Source organism: Parasteatoda tepidariorum, chromosome 2, assembly GCF_043381705.1.
Source record: "Parasteatoda tepidariorum isolate YZ-2023 chromosome 2, CAS_Ptep_4.0, whole genome shotgun sequence".
In the NCBI taxonomy this organism is placed as follows: domain Eukaryota; kingdom Metazoa; phylum Arthropoda; class Arachnida; order Araneae; family Theridiidae; genus Parasteatoda; species Parasteatoda tepidariorum.
This window is the reverse complement of record NC_092205.1, coordinates 88475754-88500868: the sequence shown is the minus strand read 5'-3', so window position 1 is coordinate 88500868 and position 25115 is coordinate 88475754. Positions and strand designations below refer to the sequence as shown.

The 25115-nt window shown below is 31.9% G+C and overlaps 1 protein-coding gene across 2 annotated transcripts; it reads right to left on the bottom strand.

The window, feature by feature from the left end:
- Positions 1-2468: 2468 nt before the first annotated feature.
- LOC107449058 (protein shortage in chiasmata 1 ortholog) lies at positions 2469-24330 on the bottom strand. Of its 2 annotated transcripts, none has more exons than XM_043054364.1 (13): positions 24153-24330; positions 20783-20923; positions 17854-17999; positions 16850-16986; positions 16120-16331; positions 14671-14761; positions 13275-13484; positions 11690-11765; positions 10727-10858; positions 9837-9880; positions 7361-7463; positions 4944-5745; positions 2469-2626 (listed from the first exon to the last, which is right to left on the bottom strand). In XM_043054364.1, exons 1-13 carry the CDS (start codon positions 24325-24327, stop codon positions 2523-2525), a joined length of 2373 nt encoding a protein of 790 aa, XP_042910298.1. In that variant the 5' UTR covers positions 24328-24330; the 3' UTR covers positions 2469-2522. The 2 variants fall into 2 exon arrangements, with proteins under 2 accessions (XP_042910298.1, XP_042910297.1); XM_043054363.1 differs by lacking the exon at positions 24153-24330 and adding an exon at positions 22224-22401.
- Between the last annotated feature and the right edge of the window lie 785 nt (positions 24331-25115).

Below are 25115 nucleotides of genomic sequence, written 5' to 3'. Positions count from 1 at the left end.
TTGATTCAATTTTTTTTTTACGAGAAGATCTGTCATTTATTTACAACGGGAGTAATAATATAAATTCAAAAGCTTAATTATGCAATTAACTTTTTGCCGCAAGTAAATTGTATCTCCATTAGAGCTAGATGAGGTATTCATATATCGTGAAATATTGATGGTTTTAAATATCGTGATAACGATATTGTAAAGCATATTTCTACGATTTATCATGAACACTATATATTTTAGGATGAATAGCGAATATTGACAACGATAAATATGGAGTATATGGTGATTTTCAACAGCAATAAGTATTGAGGTATTTATAGACCGCAATGCTATAAGTGAGAGTATTTCAAAGCTAATTTTTCAATTATGGATAAAATTATAAGACATTTTGAAAAAAAAAACTTTTTTTTTCTTCTCGATTTAAGAAGTGAAAAATTTTGAATTTAAAAAAAAGTAGTTATTAAAATTAGAAAAATACCCCGGTATATCACTAAATAAAAAAAAAATTGTACGACAATATACCACGATATCAAAACTCCGAAATCGCCAGACACTACTTTATTATCTTTTGGTGAGTTCTAAAATGCTCTAATGACTGCTTGGAAAGTTTTTCCAGAATTCCTGAATTAAGCTGAACTTGTTAATCTTAAAATATGCTGAAAATCATCTTAAAATATGTTGTTTAGTTAAGGCAAAACCACACTGATTCCATTTTTATTTATAACGAGTGACATGACATTTAAACTTTTTACAAACCTTATTAGCCAGTTAATTAAGAATAGCATTAATTATTTTAATTACAAAAAAATTGTTATTAATTCCGCTCACATAAGGGTGAGTTCTTTAATTTCTCGTATTACCTGAGTTCGAATGGTTGTTATCAACCTTTTATTGCTGGCAACAAAACTTTGTTATAGCTTCTTGACTATTTTATGCTATGTGTTTTCGTGGATTTGTCATCAAAGGGAAGAACAATTTGTTCTATAAAAAACAAAAAGAAAAAAATTGGTTATATTATAAGGCAGCTAAAGCACTTTTCTTTGCTTACAACTGTGCACGTTATTAGCATTAACATTTATCTGTAGATTTTAAGTTTGATCATGCAAATTTGTGAATTTAGTGTTATGATGTAGGGTATCTCGAAATTTATGTCTTTAGTTTTGAATAAAAACATTGAAATAAATGAAACTCTTGTTGTTATGTGTTTTATAACTTCTTATTTGTTCTTTAGATTTCTTCCATTAAATAAATAATATTTATTATGCGTTTAATTTGTCATACTTGTACCTTTTTAGTGAGATTTCTCAAACTTACATTACCTTCCATACGCTCCAGTACGTTACATACCAAGTAATTGCGCATGCGCATCGTGAAAAAAATATATAATTTACGTAAGTGAAAATAAGAGATTTTGTTAAAATCTGTTAGTTAAAAACGCTAACGAAGTGAATATCATTTAAATTTTGTCAGCAAAATCAAAGCAAACATTTACAATGGATGTAGACTATTTCTTTAAAGCTTTAGCAAACGATTCAAAAAAATTTTCTCCACGTAAGCAGAAAAATTTGGTAAATTATAGATTTTGATGCATTCAGCGATAAAGAATGCAGCGTACTTTTATTATTAAAATTAAAAATTATTGTACTTCTATTGTTTATTTAACTTCTTTTAACTAAATTGTATAAGTCAAAATAAATATAATTTATAGTTTTGAAACAGAGAAAATATACCTAGTTTCTTATCGAACTGGCGCAATTAGACAACCATAATGTTAAACCAGTGCAAAAGTAATTAAGTGCAAAATCTCCCTAATATCTATTATTTTTCCGAAACACCTAAAGTTTCAAAGGCTGTTTCTGTAATTCGGAACAAATGAACGGAGCGCCAAATAAAAACATAATGCTTTGAATAAATTTTATCATTAATCGCACATTGAATTTGTTGAAATATAATTCTTCCTTATATTTATTATTTGTTTATGTATTTTATTGCAACACGTGATATATATTCGTTTTGTGTACTTGGCAAATTCAATGCATAATTAGTTTGTTTATGTTCTACATGGCTTCGTGTCTGTTTTTGTGTTAAGTAGGAAATATATGGTGAAATAATTGAAATCATTGTGAAAGAATCTTTGTGAAGGATTATAGAATGTGTTACTTAAGAGAATTGATACTTGACGGGGTAAGTTAACTCGAAATAGAATGTAAAGAACAGTTGCTAACTTAAACAAAACCACGTTTTAATAACCAATCAGGCTCGAGATACCCACACTACGTCACTTCAAGGTATCCAATTGGGAGTTTTTGATTCCCTCTGTTAGTTCCAGAGATATATTGCAAAGCACAAAATAACTAGAGAACTAACTACTGAGCACTAATTAATGAACGTGATTGTATCTTTTTTTTTCGCACCAAATTCGGGGTGAATGGGTTGTAGTTACTTTTGTATACCAAATAAATAAACAAACAAACGAAAAAACATACAAACGAATTTTATATGCTCTTAATAAATTAACAAAGCAATAGTAATTAGAGGAATACTAATCTAGTTTGACCTCGTGCACCCTCATAGGCAAGCCTCCGAGTTGTCCTGGGAGTCAAAGGGATACTCTGAGAAGCAGAAGTATAAGGATCTAAAAATGAATAACATTTATATCTAATTATGAATAATGAATAACAATAACGAATATTATCTAAAAAGGAAAAAAGGAATACTCCCTGAAAAATATTTTAACTAAAGAACATTTTTTATCAACAAAAATAACTTTGTTCAATTAACTTAATGAAACAATGCCCAATTGGTTGCTTGCAATTAATCACATGATTGTGTTTAATCATGTGGTTGTGCATGGTGTTTTAAGGTTACAACTTCAGAGCTTGGGTCAATTTTCACTATAAATCAATTTTCGGATCAGATTTAATTGGATACCTGTAGGTGACGTCACAAGTGTGTGATCGAACCTGATTGGCTGAACATGCGTGACTTGCAAGTATCCAATTGTCTTAATAAGAGGGATCAGTTGTGTGAATTTCAGTATTAATAATGATTTTGTTTAACATAACGTCAACACTCCTTTAAACTTGAGAATTTATTTTGTTTGATTTATAAAACTATCATTCTTTGGGGTCTCATAACTCACTGTTTTATGCAAGCGTAATTGCTTCCTTTATGCTCATTTAACATATAAAGTGCTTGAGCGTAAAGCAGTGCTTTAAGACCCATACAAATGTGCTGTACTTGAAGAAGCAGAAATTCTGAGATTCAAAATTGGTTACAGTTCTTTTGGAAAACGTAGCATCTTTCTAAAAAGTAATATGCCATCTTATGTAAAGAGAAAAGTTTTCAGCTAATAAGTGTTACCGTCACTTATGGGAATCAGGCTATCTCTAGGCTAAGGCTTAGAACAACTAAACTAATAAACCAAACTGAACTACTAAGGCTCAGAACTATACAAAGATGCTTACTCGGTTTTCTAAGAAGAAGTCGAAAGCAGGTAGCATGGATTAGACAGCAAACAAAAGTTTTCGACGTCATAAGTTTTTGTCATAAGTCAAAAGTTTTCGACGAAACATTTAACTGGCTAAGGGCTGGTCATATAAGCTTCGGAAACTTATAATCTTATCTTAATAAATTTATGTTATCTTGGACTGATATCTTTGATATCTTCATAACATGAAAAGAATCAAAATAGCGATCATATATATATATATTACTGTGAGTATGACCAAAATTGGTGGTTGTTGACTTCTACTGACAATCTGACAATCACATAGTCGGTTTGGTAAATGTTTGAAATAGATACTAAGTCCAGGTAAGTGCCACTGCCCGGTATACTCTATATCAATGTTTTTTTTAAGGTTCAATGCCACTGCCCGGTATACATTTGACCGGTATGCCCCACATCAATGTTTTTTTAAGGTTAAGTTTTCCCTAATCTATCCACATCAGACATTAAAATATCGAATAAATATAATAATATTAATGAATAAATTGATATCAAATCAGATATAACAAATATTTTGGATATTTACCAAAACGACTATGTGATTGCTTATATCACCCGTGAAAGTCGACATTCTCTTGATTTCGGTCATTCACAGTATACTTATATATGTTACGGCGAATGACCGAAATAGGTGGTTGTTGACTTTCACCGGTGAATGTCGACAAACACCAAAAACGTAGGTGAAAGATCGAATATTTCATTACATTCTTGTACATTCGNAAAAGAATTTTTTACAGGCATGATGTATTATAAAGTAAACAATTTATTTATAATAAGAAATACAAAAAAGAATAAAAACGTTTCAAAAAATATTTATGAAATTTGTATTTTATGTTATTATGTTATTATGTTTTTTTAGTCTAATGAAAACAAAAAACACTATAAAAATAAAACAATAAGTCAAAAATATTATCTAAATAGCAGAAGCTCGTTTTGTTTTACTCATGCTAATGCTGCCAAACTCAAAAAGAAAATCTAAAGTAAATTGTGTGATTGGTTAAATTTTAGCCACGCCCTCAGAGCGAGTTATCGTGGAATGTCAGATTCCAAGGGAGTGTTCATGGTACGGTATTGAGCATTCATGGAACCAAACTTTCCCAGTTTCACTTTCCAGCCGGGAATCTTCATTCCATTCCCGGTAGTTCATGGTAGGGCCCCAGGGTGGTCATAATGTAATGGCTCTTCGGTGTATATATGTATATCATTGGGTGATTACTTTTATCATCCATAATACTTTGGTGGTTTTGTCCAATAGTTATGTTTAAGAAACTGAATCCTGTGCAAGGGATATGTTTTTAAGAGACGTTAAAAATGTGGTTGGTATTTTATGTAATTGAATAATCTTGACTCAACAGGAAATGTATTGCTTCTATATTAAAGGATAATGTTTTAAATTTATCCTTTCATATATTGAAACTGAATTAATTTTGATGTTTGCACTTACCAAATTGTCTCTTCGCTTCATGTTGTCTTGGAGGTGAAAAGTAATGAGAATAATCTGGATGGTCACTCGAAAATACCTTTTCAGAAACTGGCTCACGGCTGTGACAACCGCCGGACGGTGAATGCAGGTACAGATCTTGTTTGGTCACTGTTTTAGAACACAACCCTTTCTGAACTCTGCAACTCTTCTTCAGACATTGCAATTCAGGGTCTTCTGGAGTACACTTCCTCTTAAGAGGTTCTTTCGCCTGCTGCTTAAATGATACTAATGGATCATTTGGATAAAAACAAACGTCAAGGCATGATTTTTGAGGTACCAGATCGGGTGACATAATACGTTCGATAGTGTTCTCGAAATTATGACGCTTCCTTTGAGTGTCAGAAAATGTACTCAAGCCTTGGAGTGAAAAGTCGCGGTTACTCAAACATTCATTCAGCTTATTTAAAGAGGCGAATTTGAGACATCTTTCCTCAGAAGGTGAAGGATATGAGTTCGATTCTTTATATCCATCACTTGATGCATTTGACCTGAGATCAACTTCCATGACTTGGTCATTTGAGTTGCTGTCTGTCAGGTATGGTTCGTTGCATAATCGCTGGACGTCCAGGTTGACTTCTTCCACGTCCATTCCTCTGCCATCGGACTCGTACTCGCTTGTGTCCTGAAGGTTGGGGGAAAAATTAAAGGAGGATTGGCTGGGTCTATCATTTTCATCATCTTCACTCGAATACGGTGTGTTCGATGCGGAACACTGCGGTGTTCCAGGAAAGGTGAATTCCTTGTCCAATGACGAGTAAAAGCACTGGAAAAAGGAAAATTTGGAAATGCTTTAAACAGCGTAAACTTATCCATGTTTTTCAAAAGTTATTTTGAAAAATCATGTCAAGTTCGTGGACTAAACAAAACAGTGGTGACAGAGTTTTCTAATACTAATCGGTTCTACTAACTTGTCATGGTCGCTAAAAACACCCTTTTTAAAAACCTAAGTAAGTTGTCATAGTTTATGATGCATTTAACTACATTTAAAGGTAAATTTAGTAAAAGTGTTTTCACTCACAGAAAACACTTAATTTCATTAATATCAATCACATATGCGAAAAAGCACTGCCAATATTTTCCAAACTACATCAAAGAATAATTTGAAAATCAATTTAATTTGTTTAAAACATAACATTTCTAGCTTAAATATAAAAGAAACAATAGAATGGACACTTAGCGATATTTTTTAAGAATTTTTTGAAAAGTGGAGTTTCTTGAAACTGGTCTTATGTTAAAACGTGCACGTGATATTTTCTGAAAATATTTTATGAAAAGTACTTAAGGAATATTTTAAAACTATTTTTATTGTAAGCAAAAAACGATATTCCAAACTCGCATATTAAAGAAACAAGAGATCGGGCACTTAACCAATTTTGTCTAAATTTTTTGAAAACCTGATTTGTTTTAACTGATATCATGTTAAAATATCCGGATCATTTTCTTGGAAATGCCCATTTCTTTCCAAAAATATTTTAAGAATATTTTTAATATAGATTTATTTTGTCCAAAGCATGATATCTCCTGCGTAAATATAAAAATCTCTTAAAAAATTCTGGAGGGGGAGTACTGTGGTGTTCCCCCCCAACTACCACTACGATTTTTAAACATCAATTGAATAGTATCTAAGGCATGCTGACTCGATTCAAACTTGGGGTACCTCTTGATAAATGAAGGTTGACATGGTCTGTAACTCCTTCCCCCACAAAAGCAACCATTTAAAGTTTAGAAAATGTAACTCAATATTTACACATTTATCATTTAATATTTTATTTTATATTTTATAACTGTCCTTGAACAGCCGATCCAATTTTATGGGTTTACGGCTACTAATGCTCAACGCCGTAGCTTTGTCCTTTTGAACCCAATCCAGAAGATAAGGGAATTCCTGGATCGAGTATTGGGAGAAATCTGCTGTCGTGGAGGACTTTTTCAGTGAACTAACCCACATTTGCGTTACATGGAGAGGAAGACCACGAGAACATCCCACGCTTAGCCTAACGGCAAAAGGACTTTAAATCATGATTCGTCTACCACTGAGGATATTTCCCGTCAACACTGAGGTCGGTGCAAGCCGGAAGTGGATTTGTATCGACCAGCCATCGTTGGGATTCGAACCCAGTTCACCTCATTGGAAGGAGAACGCTTTATCTCTTGAGCAATCGCTGCTTATCATTTAATATTTGTAGACTAAACATTAAATCAAATAAAGTGATGACTAAACATTAAGTTGCAAACATTTTAACATCCAGAGTTGCAGGTATAGATTGGTAATTGCTCCCCCAACTATCGAATGAGAGGACTAAATTGAATAAAATATTTCACGCATCAGGATTGAATTGATTCAAAGGATTAAATTGAATAAATATCAATAGATTTACTCTCAGGAAACGTTCAGGTACACTGGGAAATCTTTCAGCTAAATGAGCAAAATCCAAAGTCAGTGGAGTCAGTAATCTGTTTTCAGACAGCATTAAGTTCGCTCTGAAACATCAAAACATACTGTAAATAATAATACGAATAAACAGAAGCAACATTTCTCTGATAGGAGTAGACAAAATGCCGTTATAACAGTAATATTCTATAAAAAAAAAAAGGAAACCCCCTGAATAATTTTTGAATATGCTGATACACGATGGTAAATAAAAAAAGCAGATCAATCAGATTCAATCAATAGTTCGAAAGGTTGATGTACTTTTATAATGCCAATAGACTGCGGCCGGAGTTATTTTAAGTTTTCAAATTAGACAGAAAAACATACCTTTGCTGAATATAAACATACTGAAAGCGTGAAGGATTTTGAAACAGATATATATTTGTTTTTATAACCGTCTTTGAACAGACGACCCAATTTTCGGTTCACGTAAATGGGTCGTATGTTCATTTCCGTTTCCTTGTAATTTTTGAACCTAATCCAGAAGACATAGGAACTCCTGGATCAAATATTGGGAGAAATGTTGCCTTTGTGAATGACTTTTTTTTATAAACTAGCCCTTATTTGCGTTACGGTTAGCCTGACAGTAAGAGGACTCTAACCTATGATCCGTCTACCATTGAGGACAATTTACGTCAGCACTGTGGTCGGTGCGAGTCGGGTGCGGAATTTGTTCATCTCATTGAAAGGCGAATGCTCTATTCCCTGAGCCACTACGGATCTGAAAAAATATTGTCCTGGTTTAGTCAAAAGAGTGGTCTATGGTTCCAAGACCATTAAGTTATAATTTTTTATTGTTAAAACGAGCTTTATAATTATGCCTAAAAAATTCGTTGGAATAGTGAAACGAAATACCCATAAAGTAAAATTTATGTTACTTTAAGCCTAAACTTTCAACCGTTTTAATGTAGATCGTATGTTAGAGATTGTATCAATTCTCTCTTATTACAAGAGCAAAATGTCATTTTTTGTCAAAAAGTCAGATTCTGTCGGGGGAAAAAATAACATAATTATTTGGTGAAGTACATATGTGTAACTCATTTTGTAACTTGATATATCAGCTGCACACTAAACTAATTAGTATACTTGAAGTTTACCTCTTGAATTTTCTATGGTTGCATCTCAGTACATGGAAATTTTGATCATTAGATCGGAAGTTATTCAGGTGTTCCGTTTTTTTAACCGCCCATTAATTAATTTATTTTTGTGCATAGCAATAAGTCCGGAAGAATATTTTTGAAATCGCTTTGCAGATGGCAAATAAATTACGGAGGCGAGCCTTCTACCACTCAATCACCGATGTTTGTTTCTTACGTTGCTTGTTTTTTACGTTTACCTTTATGCATAATTTTTCATACGCTGAAAGAATTGATTTAAATTGACATTCAAGAGCCATGATAGCTCAGGGGATACAGCATTCGTCTTCCAATGAGGTGAACCGGGGGATACGTCTGTTTAATACGAATCCTGCTGTCAATTCATCCGGCTTGCACCAATCACTGTGCTGATGTAAAATATCCTCAGTGGTAGACAGATGGTCGGTTAGAGCATCCCTGCGGTCAGGTTAACCGTCGGAGGTGTTCATGGTTTTCCCCTCCATGTAACGCAAATGAGGCTTAGTTTCATCAAAAAAGTCCTAGCCGAAGGCAAATTTCTCCCAATATTTGGTCCCTTGTGTTCTGGATTGGATTCAAAATGACAATGCTACGGAATTGAACATAAGTCGTAAACCCAAAAAATCGGGTAGGCTGTTCACCGACGGTTATAAAATATGAATAAAATTGACATTCAAGTAAGTCATCACCTGCAGTCTTTCTTTTCTCGTCCAATGAACTGATAGATCGTATGACCTTTGACCAATATCATCCGTATTACCGTTTCCTAATCTCTCAGGGATGAAGATCAAAATCCATCGGAAAAAGATGGTTTGTTTGGGGGAAAAAATTAATGAATTATGTGAGTTTTTGTAACTTAAAATTTAGACTGTACCAATCAATTAGAGTTAAGTGGCTTTAAACCCTAAAAATTGTATCTTTGTTCGCGAAATTCTAATCATTAGATCAAACACTTTGAATTTCGAGAGTTTTTCGTTTTTGCTATTCATACGTTTCTTTTTTCTGTCTAATTTTCTGCACACTGCTGTTTTCATTATTTAGAAAATTTTTCAATGAGAGAATTATAATATTTATTTGTTGCAAAAGTTACAAGTATTTAATAAAGTAACTCAAACTAAAATATACGAAAGGATTACTTTGATTAATTTATAATAATGTATATATTTAACGAAAATAAAATGAATCAAAATTGAAATCATTGTAGAAGGTTAGAAAAAATACATGTTACACAAAATTTAATAATTACGTTATTATTTTTTTTTTAAATATTTTTTACTTAGAGCAATAAAAATTTTATTTTTTACTTACACAAATGGATTCAATGATGGAAAAGATACGAGAAAGAGTTCTTCCTATGCATAGAAAAAATAATAAATAAACATTTGAGGCATTAAAAGCTCTCTGAAAAATAAACATTGAGTTTAAAATTAGTCTCAAGAACGTATTTATACATTATTTAAATGACATCGACTTATTTAAAGATATATACGGGTGCAGAAATATTACACTAACTCTAATTCAAAGAAAGTTTATTTTTGTACTTGAAATTGTAACATAAAATATCGTCTTCACTAATTAATTAGCAATTTTGAGGTCCTCCCTTTGAATCATTAAGTCCTAGCACGTGAAGATTCAACTATTAGATAAAAAGTTATTTTAAATACCATCATTTTATATTTTTTTGCCCACTATGCATGACCAAACCCACATATTGGAAGATTTATACGTACTTAAATCTTGGCATGCAAATGGGTGGCCAAGAATTAAATTTTAGCTGTAACATAATTTTTTCGACACTTGATTGACTCGAGCACATATATATTTTACTTTTGATTACATAATGATACATTGACACCATTAATGGGGAAGTATCGAAAATAAAATAAAATAAAAAGTATTTTTGTAAGATTGTACTTGCAAAATCATTTGGTAAAGATCTCAAATAGCCGATAAATCTTTAGTACTCAATAATATTATCCTCAGTTTTTTAGATAACTTTCCACCGTTACCATCTTTCAATTCGAGTTTCATAAGTTAACATTCATAAGTTTCAATGATAGTTAGCGCCATTAGCTATGCTTAGTAATGTTGAAGCTTTATTAGTCAGCTTGCTGATGCATAAGAACTATTATTCTTAAAAAGGTATGATCATACAAAATAGAATTTTTCTTAAATGTTAAGTACAGAAAATTATTTACTTTCGTCATTTCTTCTTCAAATGTTACACCATAAGTAGAACTAGATTTCAATTTTGAAGATAATCTTGCAGTATTTGAAAGAATGCATTCAATTAGATCAGCCATTTCTCTAACATTTTGAGCAAAAACAATCTATAAAATAAAATATATCTCGTATTTTCTACTTCAACAGTGATTTTACTTGAATTTTTAAATTGTCTTTTTTATACATTTTGTTCAAGCATGAAAAACACATTAAGTTTTAAGCATTTGAAGGTAGTTAATTTTTAAAAGTGCATCTACTTGAAAATAATACTCGTGCTATTTTAAATTTAAAATTCAAATTCATCACTAACGGCAAACATTTGGTAATAAATCACCTTATGCCACTAAACAAGTATCATAATAACAACGCGTTCTTCTGTTCTAGACTTTTATATTTTTATATTTTAACGTGACTTTACATTCATTTTAAATGCTCTCAATCAAACTGGTTAATCGGTTTTACAAAATCGGTGAATCTTTCTTCCGATAGTTTATAACCGTGAAAGGTACCGATACTATCACTATTGCAATTCTCACGCTACTTCGCTCGTCAATCTTTCATTTTTAAATATTAATGCCACATGAATGCAAGCATTTTTTTTCCGTTTAAATTTTTCTCCATACATTATCATTTATCATTATTTGTGGTCACATTATCACTATTTGTGGTCATGTTAAGAATCGATATAGTTGTCATACTGGTCGGAATAAATTTCCTATGATACAAACATGAAATGAAGATAATCAAGGGAAAAATATCTTTCCTTAGAAGGAAAAATGATGTTGTACTTAATACAAAATTTTTAAAATATTTCATATACTTCTGAACCCTATTTATTTAATTAAACAGTATTGTTAAAAAAATGAGATTTGGTACTTAATAATGACTAAGGATAGACGCAAAATCACAAAGAGATGAAACAATAAAAAAAGACATACCTTAAATTTGCAAGTGGCATGCTTTTTACATAATTCAAATGCAGACCAATACAATTTCGAAACGTTTTCTACATCACTTTTTCAAAACATAGAAAGAAAAAAAATTTCATTTATTTGGTTATTTATTTATTTATATTACTGTAAACATTTCCTGAGAAATTGAATTTCAAAAAAGTCAAATATTTAAAATCCGATTTCTCAGGAACCATTGAACCAATTTCGCTCGAATTTTGTATTTCGCCATGCAAAATTATATTCTTTAAAATGGTACAAAAAATCGTATACCGCGTAATTAAAAATCGAACATTCTTTAATAAAATGTTAAAATATAATGAATATTTATTAAAAGTATTTCTTTGCGTGGAATTAACTTTGAATAAAAAATTTTCAATTGGCTTATGCTTCTACTTGCTTAAAAAGTTCAGCGAAATTATTTGGACCATATTTTCCAGATTGCGGCTACTTTTTGGGGGGGTTAGAAATATGAATCCGTCGAAAAAAGGGTATGTTAATTCAGAGAAAGTAAGCTTCTGTGCCTGATTTTGTAACTTGCAATATCGTCTGCACTTATTAATTAGCATATTTGATATCCCCCCAACCTCGAGCCACTAGTCCCAGAACGTGAGAATCCGATTATTAGATCAAAAGTTAGTCAGGGTCCGTTTTTTTTCTTGCCCACTGTACAGTGCCTTAAAAAATCCAAAGAAAAATTATCCAAGGAAAGTAACGTAACTCACATACTTGGCAAAATGAAACGAATTTTTACGAAATTAATCATACTATATTCTTAAACAGACATATTTCAATGTTTTTAAAATGTAACTTTCACTAATTTCATCAATTATAATTATAAACACTTCGAGAATCCTTACATTTTTTGGAACCTTTTCGCAATTTGTCCTACAGCTCTGCGCATAATCAAAACAATTAATGTGCATTTAGTTTTAGTCTAAGGCCTTCATATTTGAATAAGTGAAAACAACTTAATACAAATAATGTCATATGAAAGGTTCATGTGTTCTTGGAAAATCATGAATTATTTATTAATCCATTCTAATTTTAGGTTAATTTAAATTTATTCATTGCTTTTTGAGCAGAAATCAGTCTAAAAAATATCTGTTGCCAAGAAACTTTCTATTAACTCTTAAACATTAAAACAAAAGCATTCCCAATCAAACACAAAACGATGAATGAAAAGGCTTTCAGTTCTAATTTCATTTCTTTTTATTGTCCCAACTTGTTACTTAGCAACGGGGAAACACAAAGTATTTATCCTTCGTCGATCACACAGTTATCTTAAATTACTCCTACTGCTATAATAATATTGCTTTTTTTTGGGTCTGAGCCAAACATATGTAGCTTCCTGGCTCCCCAATTTTTTATCCAATTTTTTTTCAAAACTTCGTCTACCCACCTATTCATGTGTTCATCATGTTATGCATGTGCTAAATGATCACATTCATTCACAGTAACATATATACAGACTAGCAGAGTTATTGCACCTAATTCGGAGAGCTATCACACCATAGTTATTAGATTCTATGTATTTTGATCCATATAGTAGAAAAGAACTTAATGATCTTACATTGTTTCTCTCGTCTCCATTATAATGATCCAACACATTTCGTATTTGAGGTAGAGGAAAGAAAGTTGATGATAGAGGTTTTCTGCTGAATGGATGGAAGAAAGGCCTCTCGTTAAGACGATAGCAGTTCTCTCATCTGCCACTATGTCCGCAAAATAGAGATGTGGTAAAAATGCTCCATAATCCCGAATGTAGAAAGAGATTGTACCTCTGAAAGATAATTTTCATTAATGCACGTCCTTCAAGCATTACGTGAGAGGGGATTTTTGTTCACAACATAAGATAAAATCTTATGTTGTTGTTGTCTTTGGCCATAAAAGCAGAGGGGGTGCGATGGTTCTTGTTTTCCAGTGGCGCCATCTATGGCCGAGAATTTTATTTCTTCCACACCATCACTTATAGGACGAACTCATTCATACATCCACAGATCGTAATTTTGACCTGAACCAGAGAACGATCAATCTCCGATTCAGTACCCCCATAAGAAATAAGGCCGTTGAGATCACCAAGGTCTTTTGGTGACGTCACATAACGTGGTGTAGAGCTGATAAGCGATTAGCGGCCAATTTCAAATATTTGTCATTCATTGAGCAACAGTCCAGTTTGTCCGTCGGATATGTCATTATAAACCATCCATATCAAAAATATACATAGCATTACTTTACAACTTTTAACAATACCATATGCATGCGTAGTTCCAAAATGTAAAGGGAACTACAAAAATGAGCTTGAAGTATCAGTTTTTAAGTTTCTGAAAAGTGAGGAAATGAAATGAAAATGGATTATTCCATTAAACGAGACAATTATCAACTAACTGTTAAGAGTCGAGTAAGTGTTATTTATCTTTTATGTTTTAATATTTGTTTTTGAAGACTTAATATTATTATAAAGAAAATTCATTAAGTAATTAAAAAGTTTATGCTTTTTAATTAGATAATAAAAGAAGTTGTATTTAAGAATTATAATATTTTTGGTATTTTTTATTGTTAGCAAATATTAGAATATGAAACTAGCAAAGTATTCGTACTATAGCAAAACTTTTAGACGTGAAATAAAACAAATTCAAACATCATTTGCGTTGTTTAAATAAATATATAAGCAAGTATATAGTATAAACAAATATCAGATGTCATTAAAGAGTTAAAATTTTTATTATTTAAAAAACTAGTATGAAAAGCTTTTATATTTTTAAAAGAACGAAAAATAATAACAATGTTGATTGGCACTTGAAGTTTATTTATTCCTAATGATAGCTCATGAATAAATTTTGAGTTTGTTCCAGATTAAATGTGTTTTTCCTAATTTATTCCCATTTTTATGTCTATCTTAAAAGTCTGTCTTATAAGTCTATCTTATAAGTTTTTTAAAGCTTGGATTTGTCATTAATGGTACTTACTTTGATTTTAATAAGGGAAGAAGATGTAACTCTGATGGAGTGGTAGACGAAACGATGATGGTGAATTTCTTCTGATTAAAGACGGATTTCTCTGGAAAAGGCAACAGCATTTTGAGAAAAAGATCAAAATACATGCTTAAGGAATAATATTTCAAAACTAATTTCAATAACTTAAAAATAAATAAACGAATAACGTGTAAATTAAACAAATCAACTTACTGATGTTTATGAAATGGTTAAAGAAATAAATGATGCCATCAAAGCTTTAACTAAATATGTCCGAATAGCCCAACATATTAATCCATGCACTTTATATGTCAACATTTTTGAGAAATAATTTAAATACATTGCAAAATACTATATGTATTTCTTATTTTAAAAAAATGGAACACTACTATATCACCATTTTTCATTCACAATGTGTTCTGTAAATAATAATATTAATAATCTATTATAGATTTTAAATGTTTAAAACTAAAACGACAAAAAATGCAATTATGCAATATAAAGTTCAAATGCTGAGATTTTTCACATAAATTAGTTTTAAAAAAATTATAGCTACTATTAATAAGTAAGATAATTCAAGGAAAGTAGTTTATAATAGTAAAAACAATAATAAAAAAGTTAATAAAATTTTATAAAAGTGCATGCGTGGCTGAAATATTTTTATACTTTATGCGAATTTCAGAACAATTTTTTTGATATTTAAAACCTTTAAGTGTTGTGCTGAATTATAATACTTTGTTTTTACTCAACGGGGAAAAAACTGATTCTGCAATGCATTACGTAATCAACAGTCTTAATATATCTATTTAGAATATAGGAATCAATAACGAAGTTACACTAGTAGACGCGAATTTATATTTAAGTAATACAGGAACAAAACGTTATAAGAATCTGACGACTCACTATTGAAAACAGCTGTATCAAAACTTTTAAAACCGGTTTGATTGCTAGAGATGTTCTTCATAACCATTTTTCATCTGGAAATCGAAAGGGTTGTTTTTTTATCTTGCCATCTTTATTCATTATTTACCACGTTTTGATAATATTTTCCTTTATTTTTTTTTTACTTTTGAACCACTAATGTGCAATATTTGTCAGCATTAATTTAATATATATANTTACAGGTTGGACCACATTCACACATTACTCAATAGAGAGCAACTCAGAGAAAGAGGAACACCCACGTCCTGAGCGGGATTCGAACCCGCAACCATTGGCTTCAAAGTCAGGCGAGCTGACTGCTCCACCAAATATGGAATAAGGGTACTAAAACTTAAAATTTTGTATTTCACGAAATGAAAAATATTCATTTTCTAAATAAAAAGGAAGATAGCGTTAAAGAAATAGTTCCTATATTGAGTTCGAGGAATAAATTATATCAAAAATACGCAATTGCTCTATCTATGTAAAATGTTAAAGAAAAGATGGAAAATGATTAATTACCTGAAGCATGATTGGATTTGATTTGATTAAATGTTTTCAAAGGCAGAGGAGCTAACTTGACGAACACATGAGGAACACGTTGTTCTTCGCACATTCTCTTCCACATGGAATCAGAATCATACTCATATTCGATGACCAGTGTCAGATCTTTCCAAGGTATGTCTTTTGACAGGGAGGAAGCACTTACTGCAAAAACAGATTTATCTTCCACTCTGCAACAAAGAAACACGCACATATGTTATCACAATATATTTTATCACATATTTTTTTGTCATCTCTAAACTAGGGAAGTAGTTTAGAGATGATAAAATAATCTGTTTTATAATTACTGCTCCCACGATATGCAGATATTTTTAGAATCTTTCTCAATGTAGAAAATTGCACTTTAAGAACCCGAAATATGTATTTAGGTGTGTAAAGTAAACATTAAAACGTTATCAAAATTTGACGAATCATTATCGAGGTTTGATCAAATCAAATAGGAACTTATAAACAAATGTATAAGCTATGTCTAAAGCCAAACACTTTAGTGTTTCTTTTTTTTGCCTTTTTAAGTAAGCCTTTTAAAGTGCTATGATGACTTTTAAGTGATTTATAAAGTTGAGTCATCAAAAGTTTCTGGCTTAAAAATATGATGAAAAAAAGCAACAATGTATGTAAACGGAGTTAAATTATTAACTTAAATAATTTTAAACAAAGCTTTAAAAAATGAATGGGAAAGATATTTTACCGAAATACCGAAGTTGAATCTTGCAGCAGAACACTCTCGGGTACTAAAAAGGTAGAGAGAGGGAGCATGAAATCTTTCAGAACATTCTCTAGTGACGTATAGAACGTATTCAAGTTCCTTTTCAGAATAATAAGAGTCTATATGCAAAAAAAACAAAAATAAATACTAATAAATAATAATTAAGAAAAATAAATAAAATAATAAAGCTTCTTTAATTTGCATGATGATTGTTTATATTTTAAGATATATTTTTATTTATGAACAACGTTTCAATGGTAATCGGTACTTTTCTGAAGCTTTTAAATTGGATTATGTATAACAGATTGACTACTTAAAAAGTTAAACCTATCTTAAAAGTTATGACAACGGAAACACTTATGAGAAGGATTGCAAATGCTTATCGCCGCGTGAATTCCTATGCATTTTCCAAAATGCTACAATTTACGTGATGATTGTTTACATTTTAAGATTTTTTTTAATTTATGAACAACGTTTCAACGGTAATTGGTACTTTTCTGAAGCTTTTAAATTGGATTATGTATAACAGATAAGCAACTTGACAAAAAGTTAAACATATCTTAAAAGTTAGAAAAAAAAAGAACACACTTGCATAATTATCAGTAGGATCGCTAATGTTTGTCGCAGCAAAAATTCCGGCAAATTATCCAAAATGGTATAATTTGAGCGATGATTATTAATATTTTAAGATTGTTTTATCTATTAATAACGTTTCAACGGTAATCGGTACTTTTCTGAGGCTTTTAAATTGATTATGCATAACAGATAAACATTTAAAAGAATAGATCCCTAACAAAATGACATTTTTAAGAGATTCAAATTGGGCGACATAACATGTTAACTTTTTCAACTTTCTCTGAATACGCGAGAATTTTTCGAATCATTAATTAATATTCGTTTTAATCCAATCACCTGTATATTTTAACTCAAAAACCTTTAATGAAAATAGATAATGCTCTGATGTAGAAATACTTATTTAACCATACTTTAAAATGAAGATGATTTTCTTCACAGAAATAGTACTTTTCTTTTAAAAACTGGCACAATGTTTTGAGTTTAGGGTGTATTAAGTGATTGACATATAATTCTGGTATAATATCATTTAGTTGTTTCACAAAATCATCATAGCAACCTAAAAGAAAGACAGGAAAAACCTATTTAAAATAATATTTTGTTGCAAAAAGTGATTTTTTCTTATGAAGGAATTTTTTAGGTAGATAATAAAACTTAATAGCAGTCATTATACTTAACATTTTTGCATGTTAGCCTTTGATGTTTTAAGATAAGATTTATTTATTTGCGAGTTAACAACATTCTATTATTTATACAAGTTTGAAAACTGAAATCTGCATCTGTTCTCTTTCGAATGGGTACAGTTATAAAAGTTAAGTGTACAGGTATAGTAAAGTGATAATACGAAACAGGAATGGAACCTTTTAAAGTGCTACCTGATGGAAAACTGTGGAAGAGTTCCTGTTTCAAAAATATAACAACATTTTAAAGCATGATTGCTTTATCTTGGATGCTAAGGAAAAAATGTCAAAGAGAAGCATTAGTTTTTCAGCTACGACGTAAGGAAATAATTTTCGAAAAAAAAAATTGTTCTTTTCACTACTTGTTTTTTCTGAATTAAAAGTTTCCTTTACATAAATATCAACGGTCTGTTCGTACTTCATGTTATACAACTGTGTAATTCACGTTTTTCCTCTCTCTTGCACCGTTTGTGATAGGCAAATCTAATTTAGAAGATTTTCGTCAGAAGGTGCTCTAAACGTTTCATTTCGTTGCGAATATTTAACTGCTCCAATTTTAAACCTCGTTTAAAACTATAGCTGAAGCCGTTCGAGAAGTGAAGAGAGTGGATATGGATTTTACTAAGCACCTTGTGAATATATTTGTAAATATTTATTTGGGTATTTTTAATTTCGTTTGTTTTTAATATTACTAATTTATTTCATTTGTCCGCATAGGATTTTATGTGAAGAAAACTACCTGACCTTTGGGGCCCAAAAATGGCAATCTTGAGCAATTTTACATTGAGCTGCATCCGAACTACATCCTTAAAATACATCCATAAATATGAGGGTTGCTTTTTAAGTAAGGGCCGTTCCGTTGCGTACACTAATAGGTGACACTTGCGTCACAACGAGTGCTTGTGTCGTGTCCCGGCATTCCTCGGGAACAACTGTGCTCAGTTGCAGCTGTGTAGGTAAACTGTACGGTCAGTTCTGTGTCGTTAAAATGTTCAAATTTGACAAATAAGCAGCCACGCACGAGATGCGGTCTGCGATGCGTTTTCAGTTGACAAAAACCCTATTTGCTGCCTACATTCACTAGCAGATTTGTGAAGTAGCAAAATTCCCTGCCATGTTGACAGGAAATTTTGCTATTCTATGACAATGACTCTCTCCTTAGCTCAGATCCCAGCTTTAATGGACTCTTTTAGTTAGGAATTTTGGCACCCCACCCTACAGCCTTGCACAGAGTGATTTTAATCTTTCCGGATATTTCTCACATCATTTAGGCGGTAATCAGCACAACGATGACGTGAAAATTGTCGTAACCTCTTGGCTATTGTAGCAGGTGGCAAGTTTGTATGAAGAGGGTATTCTAAAGCTAGTTGTAAGGTATAATAAGTGTTTAAACACACTTGGAGACTATGTTGCAAAAAAAGAGAAACGTATGTAGATTCTGAAAATAAATTTGCTTCTTGAAAATTTTCTTTTATTTGGTTTTTATTTACAAATTGCCTTAAAAAAACAACCCTCGTTCATTTTCAAAAGATCTTTTGCTGCGCCAGTTTTATATGATTGGCACTTTCCAATATAATTTGACTTTATCATGCAGATGGCTCTTTTTATTTACAATTTTAAAGATATGATGAAAAGAAATCACATATCAGTTCAAAATGCTTTCCTGAAGCATTCGATGGTGTAGCAAAAACTGGAGTAACTGCTCGATAAAATTCGAGCTTGGAATATTCGGAATTCCATGCGCCGTTGATGCATTGGTGGAAGGAACATTTTCTTTGACCAATGTTACCTTTTTTTGTACATTTATTATTAGGAAATTTCGCACTTTTATGTTAGCTTCCGTTCGCTCCCGCACTTAAGATTTGAAACAACTGCGCAGGTTGGTATTAATTTTAGATGATACGTATCTTTACGTTAAGTTGGCGCAATTAACACTGCAAAGACAAAGCTACAAGCACGCTGTTTATAGCTGTTAAATGTTGTTGTCTCTTTAAGCCGACCTTTAAATTAAAAATATGGACATAGAATGCGTTTTTGAAGAAATGTATTGATGAAATTTAGAAATGAATCGTGCTATATTACTATCAACTTACCTGCGTAGTTTAAAGAAAACTACTGTAAGTTATGGTTATTTGTGGACCTCATGCGTTAACTAAATTTTTTCATTCTTCGTCCACAAATCAAAATAATAAGCTTCAGTTTTTATAGCTGATTTCATCAAAATCTACCATTTTTTTCTGCTCATAGAACTACAGTTTTATGTAGAGCAAAGTATCTTGGGTCATATGCTTTGTAGAGATAGCCTATGTCCATTGTAAATGTTTGTTTTGATTTTGGGGTCAAAGTTAAATGATATTCCACTGCATTAGCGTTTTTAACTAACGGATTTTTGAAAAATATCTTACTTTGTCTTACGTAAGTTTGATATTTTTCACGGGCGCGCATGCGCTATTACTTAAAACATTACGTAAGGGAGCGCACAGAAGCTAACTTAAAATTGCGAAATTTCCCCATTAAAACAAATATTCACTTTCGGTCTTTGATATTTTTGAATGCTTGCAGAAAAGCGTTTCCGACCTGCATAAAGAATGCAAGCTACCCTCAAGGAGTTTAAATAAGATACCAACTATCAAAAATTATTTAAACGAAAATTATAAATTACCTTTCATCAGGGAAGCGTGGCATTTTTTAAAATCAACCAAGCAAGATAAAGCTAATTTTGCATCAAAATGAAGAACAAGCTCGAAAGATTTCAAAAGACCGTGCAATGCTAGAAGGTATCTGTAATAGTCTCCTTTGTCACCTTCATATAAAGAAAAAATTACAATCAGAATTACTTGAAAAATAGTTACATTTTATAAATCTACAACACAGGGTAAATAATATATTTCCCGTTTTATTTGAAAAGACAAATAGCAAATATTTATAAAATAAAAAGACTGTAACAATAAATTCAATTACTATTCATTCGAATTTATTTGTCAGATAAATCTTTTCTAAGTCAGACTCAAAAGTAGATTTTAGAAATATCTAGAAAAAAGCGTTACATTTGTATTAATGTTTATAGTGAGCTTTAATTTAATTATGATTTCTTAGTAAATACAATTGACTTCCTCTGATATTACTTTTATAAGTTTTTTAATGTAATTTTTTAAAATAAATTTAATAGACCAGAGAAAAAATTTGAACCGAATCCGCATCCAATATACCGTGGCTAAAACAGGTAAAATGAGTGCGTTTAAAAAAAAAATGCAAATACAGTTCCGAAAGTTGGAAAAAGAGTGAGCAGGTGATTAAGCCGCCCAGTTTTTTTTTCAAATAATTGGATTACCAATTAAAGATAAAACCCATTTTATTGTTAAGCAATCTGGAACTTTTTTCAGCTGTGTTTACTTTAACTCCTATTCATTTAAATGCCTCATTTTACATTACTTTAACACTACTTATTAAATTTACAGAACTTAACATACCTAACATATTTTAACATGTATTATGTCAAATCAAACAAATAAATTAAAGTATAATGCGCAAAAATTAATGGATGACCCTAAATAACATTTGAGCCCTAATTATCGAATTTTCATGTAATTTTAATGGCTCTATGGTGTGGCCTCAAATATACCAATTAATTAGTGCAGACGACAAAGTGCAGACTAATTAATTATACTTAACTGCAGACTAATTAAACACAAAAACGAACTTTCTGTGAATAAAAATAACTTTCTTTGTTATGATTTCTGACGCCTAAAATATAGGGGGTAGCAGCAATCTTAGAAATATGCTACCAATAAATTCGTTTCTCAAAATATTTCCAAGAGAAGTAAAGTTCCTTTATCTATAAAATTCATTTACATAAAGATAATCCCATACAAAAATAATTTTTAATAATTATTTATTATTTTAATTAATAATGGTTGAACAAATTTTGAATTGTAAGGTATGCAAATTTTTACATAATTTTAAAGATTGTAATTTTTACATGGCAAAATACAAAATTTGAATGAAATCTATCGAATAGTTCCTGAGAGATCGAATTTTTTAAAAAGAAATGATCTGATATTTAATCACGAAATGGTTTAAGAAAGAAATACCAATTCACCCACTCGACATTGGATTGATATTGTTGTCGCGACATCTCTTCACTTCCTGGTTGAGAAGGAAACACGTCTTGTAAGAAGGCACATCAGCAACAGTTAATGACAGAGGAAACAATCCAAACTGCAGAAGGTAGCTCAGAATAGGAGTGGCAGAACACTCGTACATTCGCACAACAATCATATAGTCCCCTGTAACATTTAAAAGTTTTTTTTTCAATCTAGCTTCTCAGTGCACACTAAAAATTATTATAGAAGTTCTATATATAGAAGATATAGGTTCTATATATAGATTCTATATATACTATATATAGAAGTTCCATTAAGTCATATTATAGCCATTAAATCAAATCATATTATAGAAGTTCCATTTAAAAAATATCTTTCCATATATTTTTTAAATTATTTTATATTTTCATTGTCCGTCATTCAACAGCCGACACAAGGCCGGGATAGCCTGGTCGGTAGGGCGCTGGGCCCATGTCCTAAAGTTCGTGGGTTCGAGCCCCGCCGGCCGAAGACTCCCGTGTAGTAAAGTGACTGATGCACGTTAACTCTGTCGAGTCGCAAAAGTTCTCCATGTTCCCATAACAAATCAAAACCTCTGAAGGTACTGGATTGGAGATCGATCGTTCTCTGATTCTGGTCAAAATTACGATCGATGGATGAATGAATGGTTGTATGAATGGGTCAGCCCTATAAACGGGTGCGACGTATGGTGTGGAAGAAGTCGAGTTCTTGGCCATAGATGGCGCAACTGAAAAACAAGAACAATCGCACCCCTTCTGCCTAAACAGGCATACGTCAAAAACAGCCGACACAATTTCTGGGTTCATGACTACTAATGTTCAACTCCGTAGCTTTGTAATTTTGAACTCAATCCGGAAGACAAGGGAACTCCTGGATCAAGTATTGGGGAAAATATGCCTTCGTGGAGGACTTTTTGATGGAACTAAACCGCATTTGCATTACATGGAGAGGAAGACCACGAGAACCTCCCAGAACCTGGCTAGCCTGAAGGCAAAGGGACTCTAACCCATGATCTGCCTAAAACTGATGATATTTCACGCCAGCATTGTGGTCATTGCAAACCGGATGCGGATTCGTATCGATCAGCCATCGATGGGTTTCGAACCAGGTTCACCTCATTGGAAGGCGAATGNAAACTGAAGTCTCTAGCGGGAAGAACGACCGAGATTAGCCGAAGGCCGATATCTTCGAGACGGTGGGCCAAGTCCGAACGTATCTATGCTGGAAGTCCGGTATTCCCCTTCTGCATGCCTAAGCCTAATGAAGTTAGAATAGCTGGAGAAATTTTGAGATCCTAGCCGAGGAGTTTGCCCATGAGCTCATCTACCATTCCGGTGGACGGTTCCAGAGGGTGAACAATAAATTCTTTTGGGGGAACAATGAGTATTTAAGTGTGATTTATAGACATCATAAACCAAGTCTTAAGTGCTTTTAGTAATGTTAAATGCAGTTTTTATTTCTTAAATGTCTTTTTTGAACTGTATGAATTGAAGGTTATGCTTGAGTGTTTTAAGGTTGCGTGTTGTTTTAATTAATGTATAAAGGGAAGTGTTTATTCCCATGTTAGCATTTGGAAATGTGTGGAATTATGTTTTTTGAAGATTTAGAGTTGCAATAAAAATGAGTTTTAAATGTTAAGAGCTCCCTGTAATTCATTAGGTATTTGTCTACTGTATAACCTGGGTAACCGTTACTAAAGTTAAATTTAGAGATCATAGCTAGAGGGGTAACGGTACAACATGCAAATTTTTACATAATTTTAAAGATTGTAATTTTTACAAGGCAAAATGCAGAATTTGAATGAAATCTATCGAATAGTTCTTGAGAGATCGAATTTTTTTTAAGGAAAAAAACGTATGTGATATTTAATCACAAATTGGTTTAATAAAGAAATACGAATTCACCCACTTGACATTGGATTGATATTGTTGTCTCGACATCTTTTCACTTCCTGGTTGAGAAGGAAACACGTCTTGTAAGAGGGTACATCAGCAACAGTTAACGACAGAGGAAACAATCCAAACTGCAGAAGGTATTTCAGAATAGGAATGGCAGAACACTCGTACATTCGCACAACAATCATGTAGTCCCCTGTAACATTTAGAATTTCTTTTTTTTTTTAAATCCAGCTTTTCAGTGCACACTAAAAATTATTAAGCCTGCTGTAAGTTCCACATTATAGCCATTAAATCCAATCATATTATAGAAGTTTCATTAAAAAAAAAAAAAAAACTTTCCACATTTTTTATTTTATTTTATAACCGTCATTGAACAGCCGACACAATTTTTGGGTTCATGACTACAAATGTTCAATTCCGTAGCTTTGTAATTTTGAACTCAATCCAGAAGAAAAGGGAACTCCTGGATCAAGTATTGGAAAAAATATGCCTTCGTAGAGGACTTTTTGCGTTTGCGTTACATGGAGAGGAAGACCATGAGAATCTCCCATGGCTAGCCTGACGGCAAAGGGATTCTAACCCATGATCCATCTAAAACTGAGGATATTTCACGTCAGCACTGTGGTCATTGCAAGCCGGATGCGGATTCGTATCGATCAGCCATCAATGGGTTTCGAACCAGATTCACCTCATTGGAAGGCGAACGCTCTATGCACTCAGCCATTGTGGCTCAATATTTCCACATTGAACATAGCTATGAGTTTTGTTTATTTGTTATTTCTGAGCTTCTTTCCTCTATCATAGTGGTTACCAATCTTTCTTGGTGCCCTCTAGATGCTGATTGTCACCTATTGCCCTCCCCCCTCGAAATATTGACAGCCACTTATCTTTTTTTTAAATTTTTTTTCTGCTCAAAAAACTATGAGTTGTCGCAATAAGCTAAATACTATAGCACGAAATTGAAAAAAAAAGT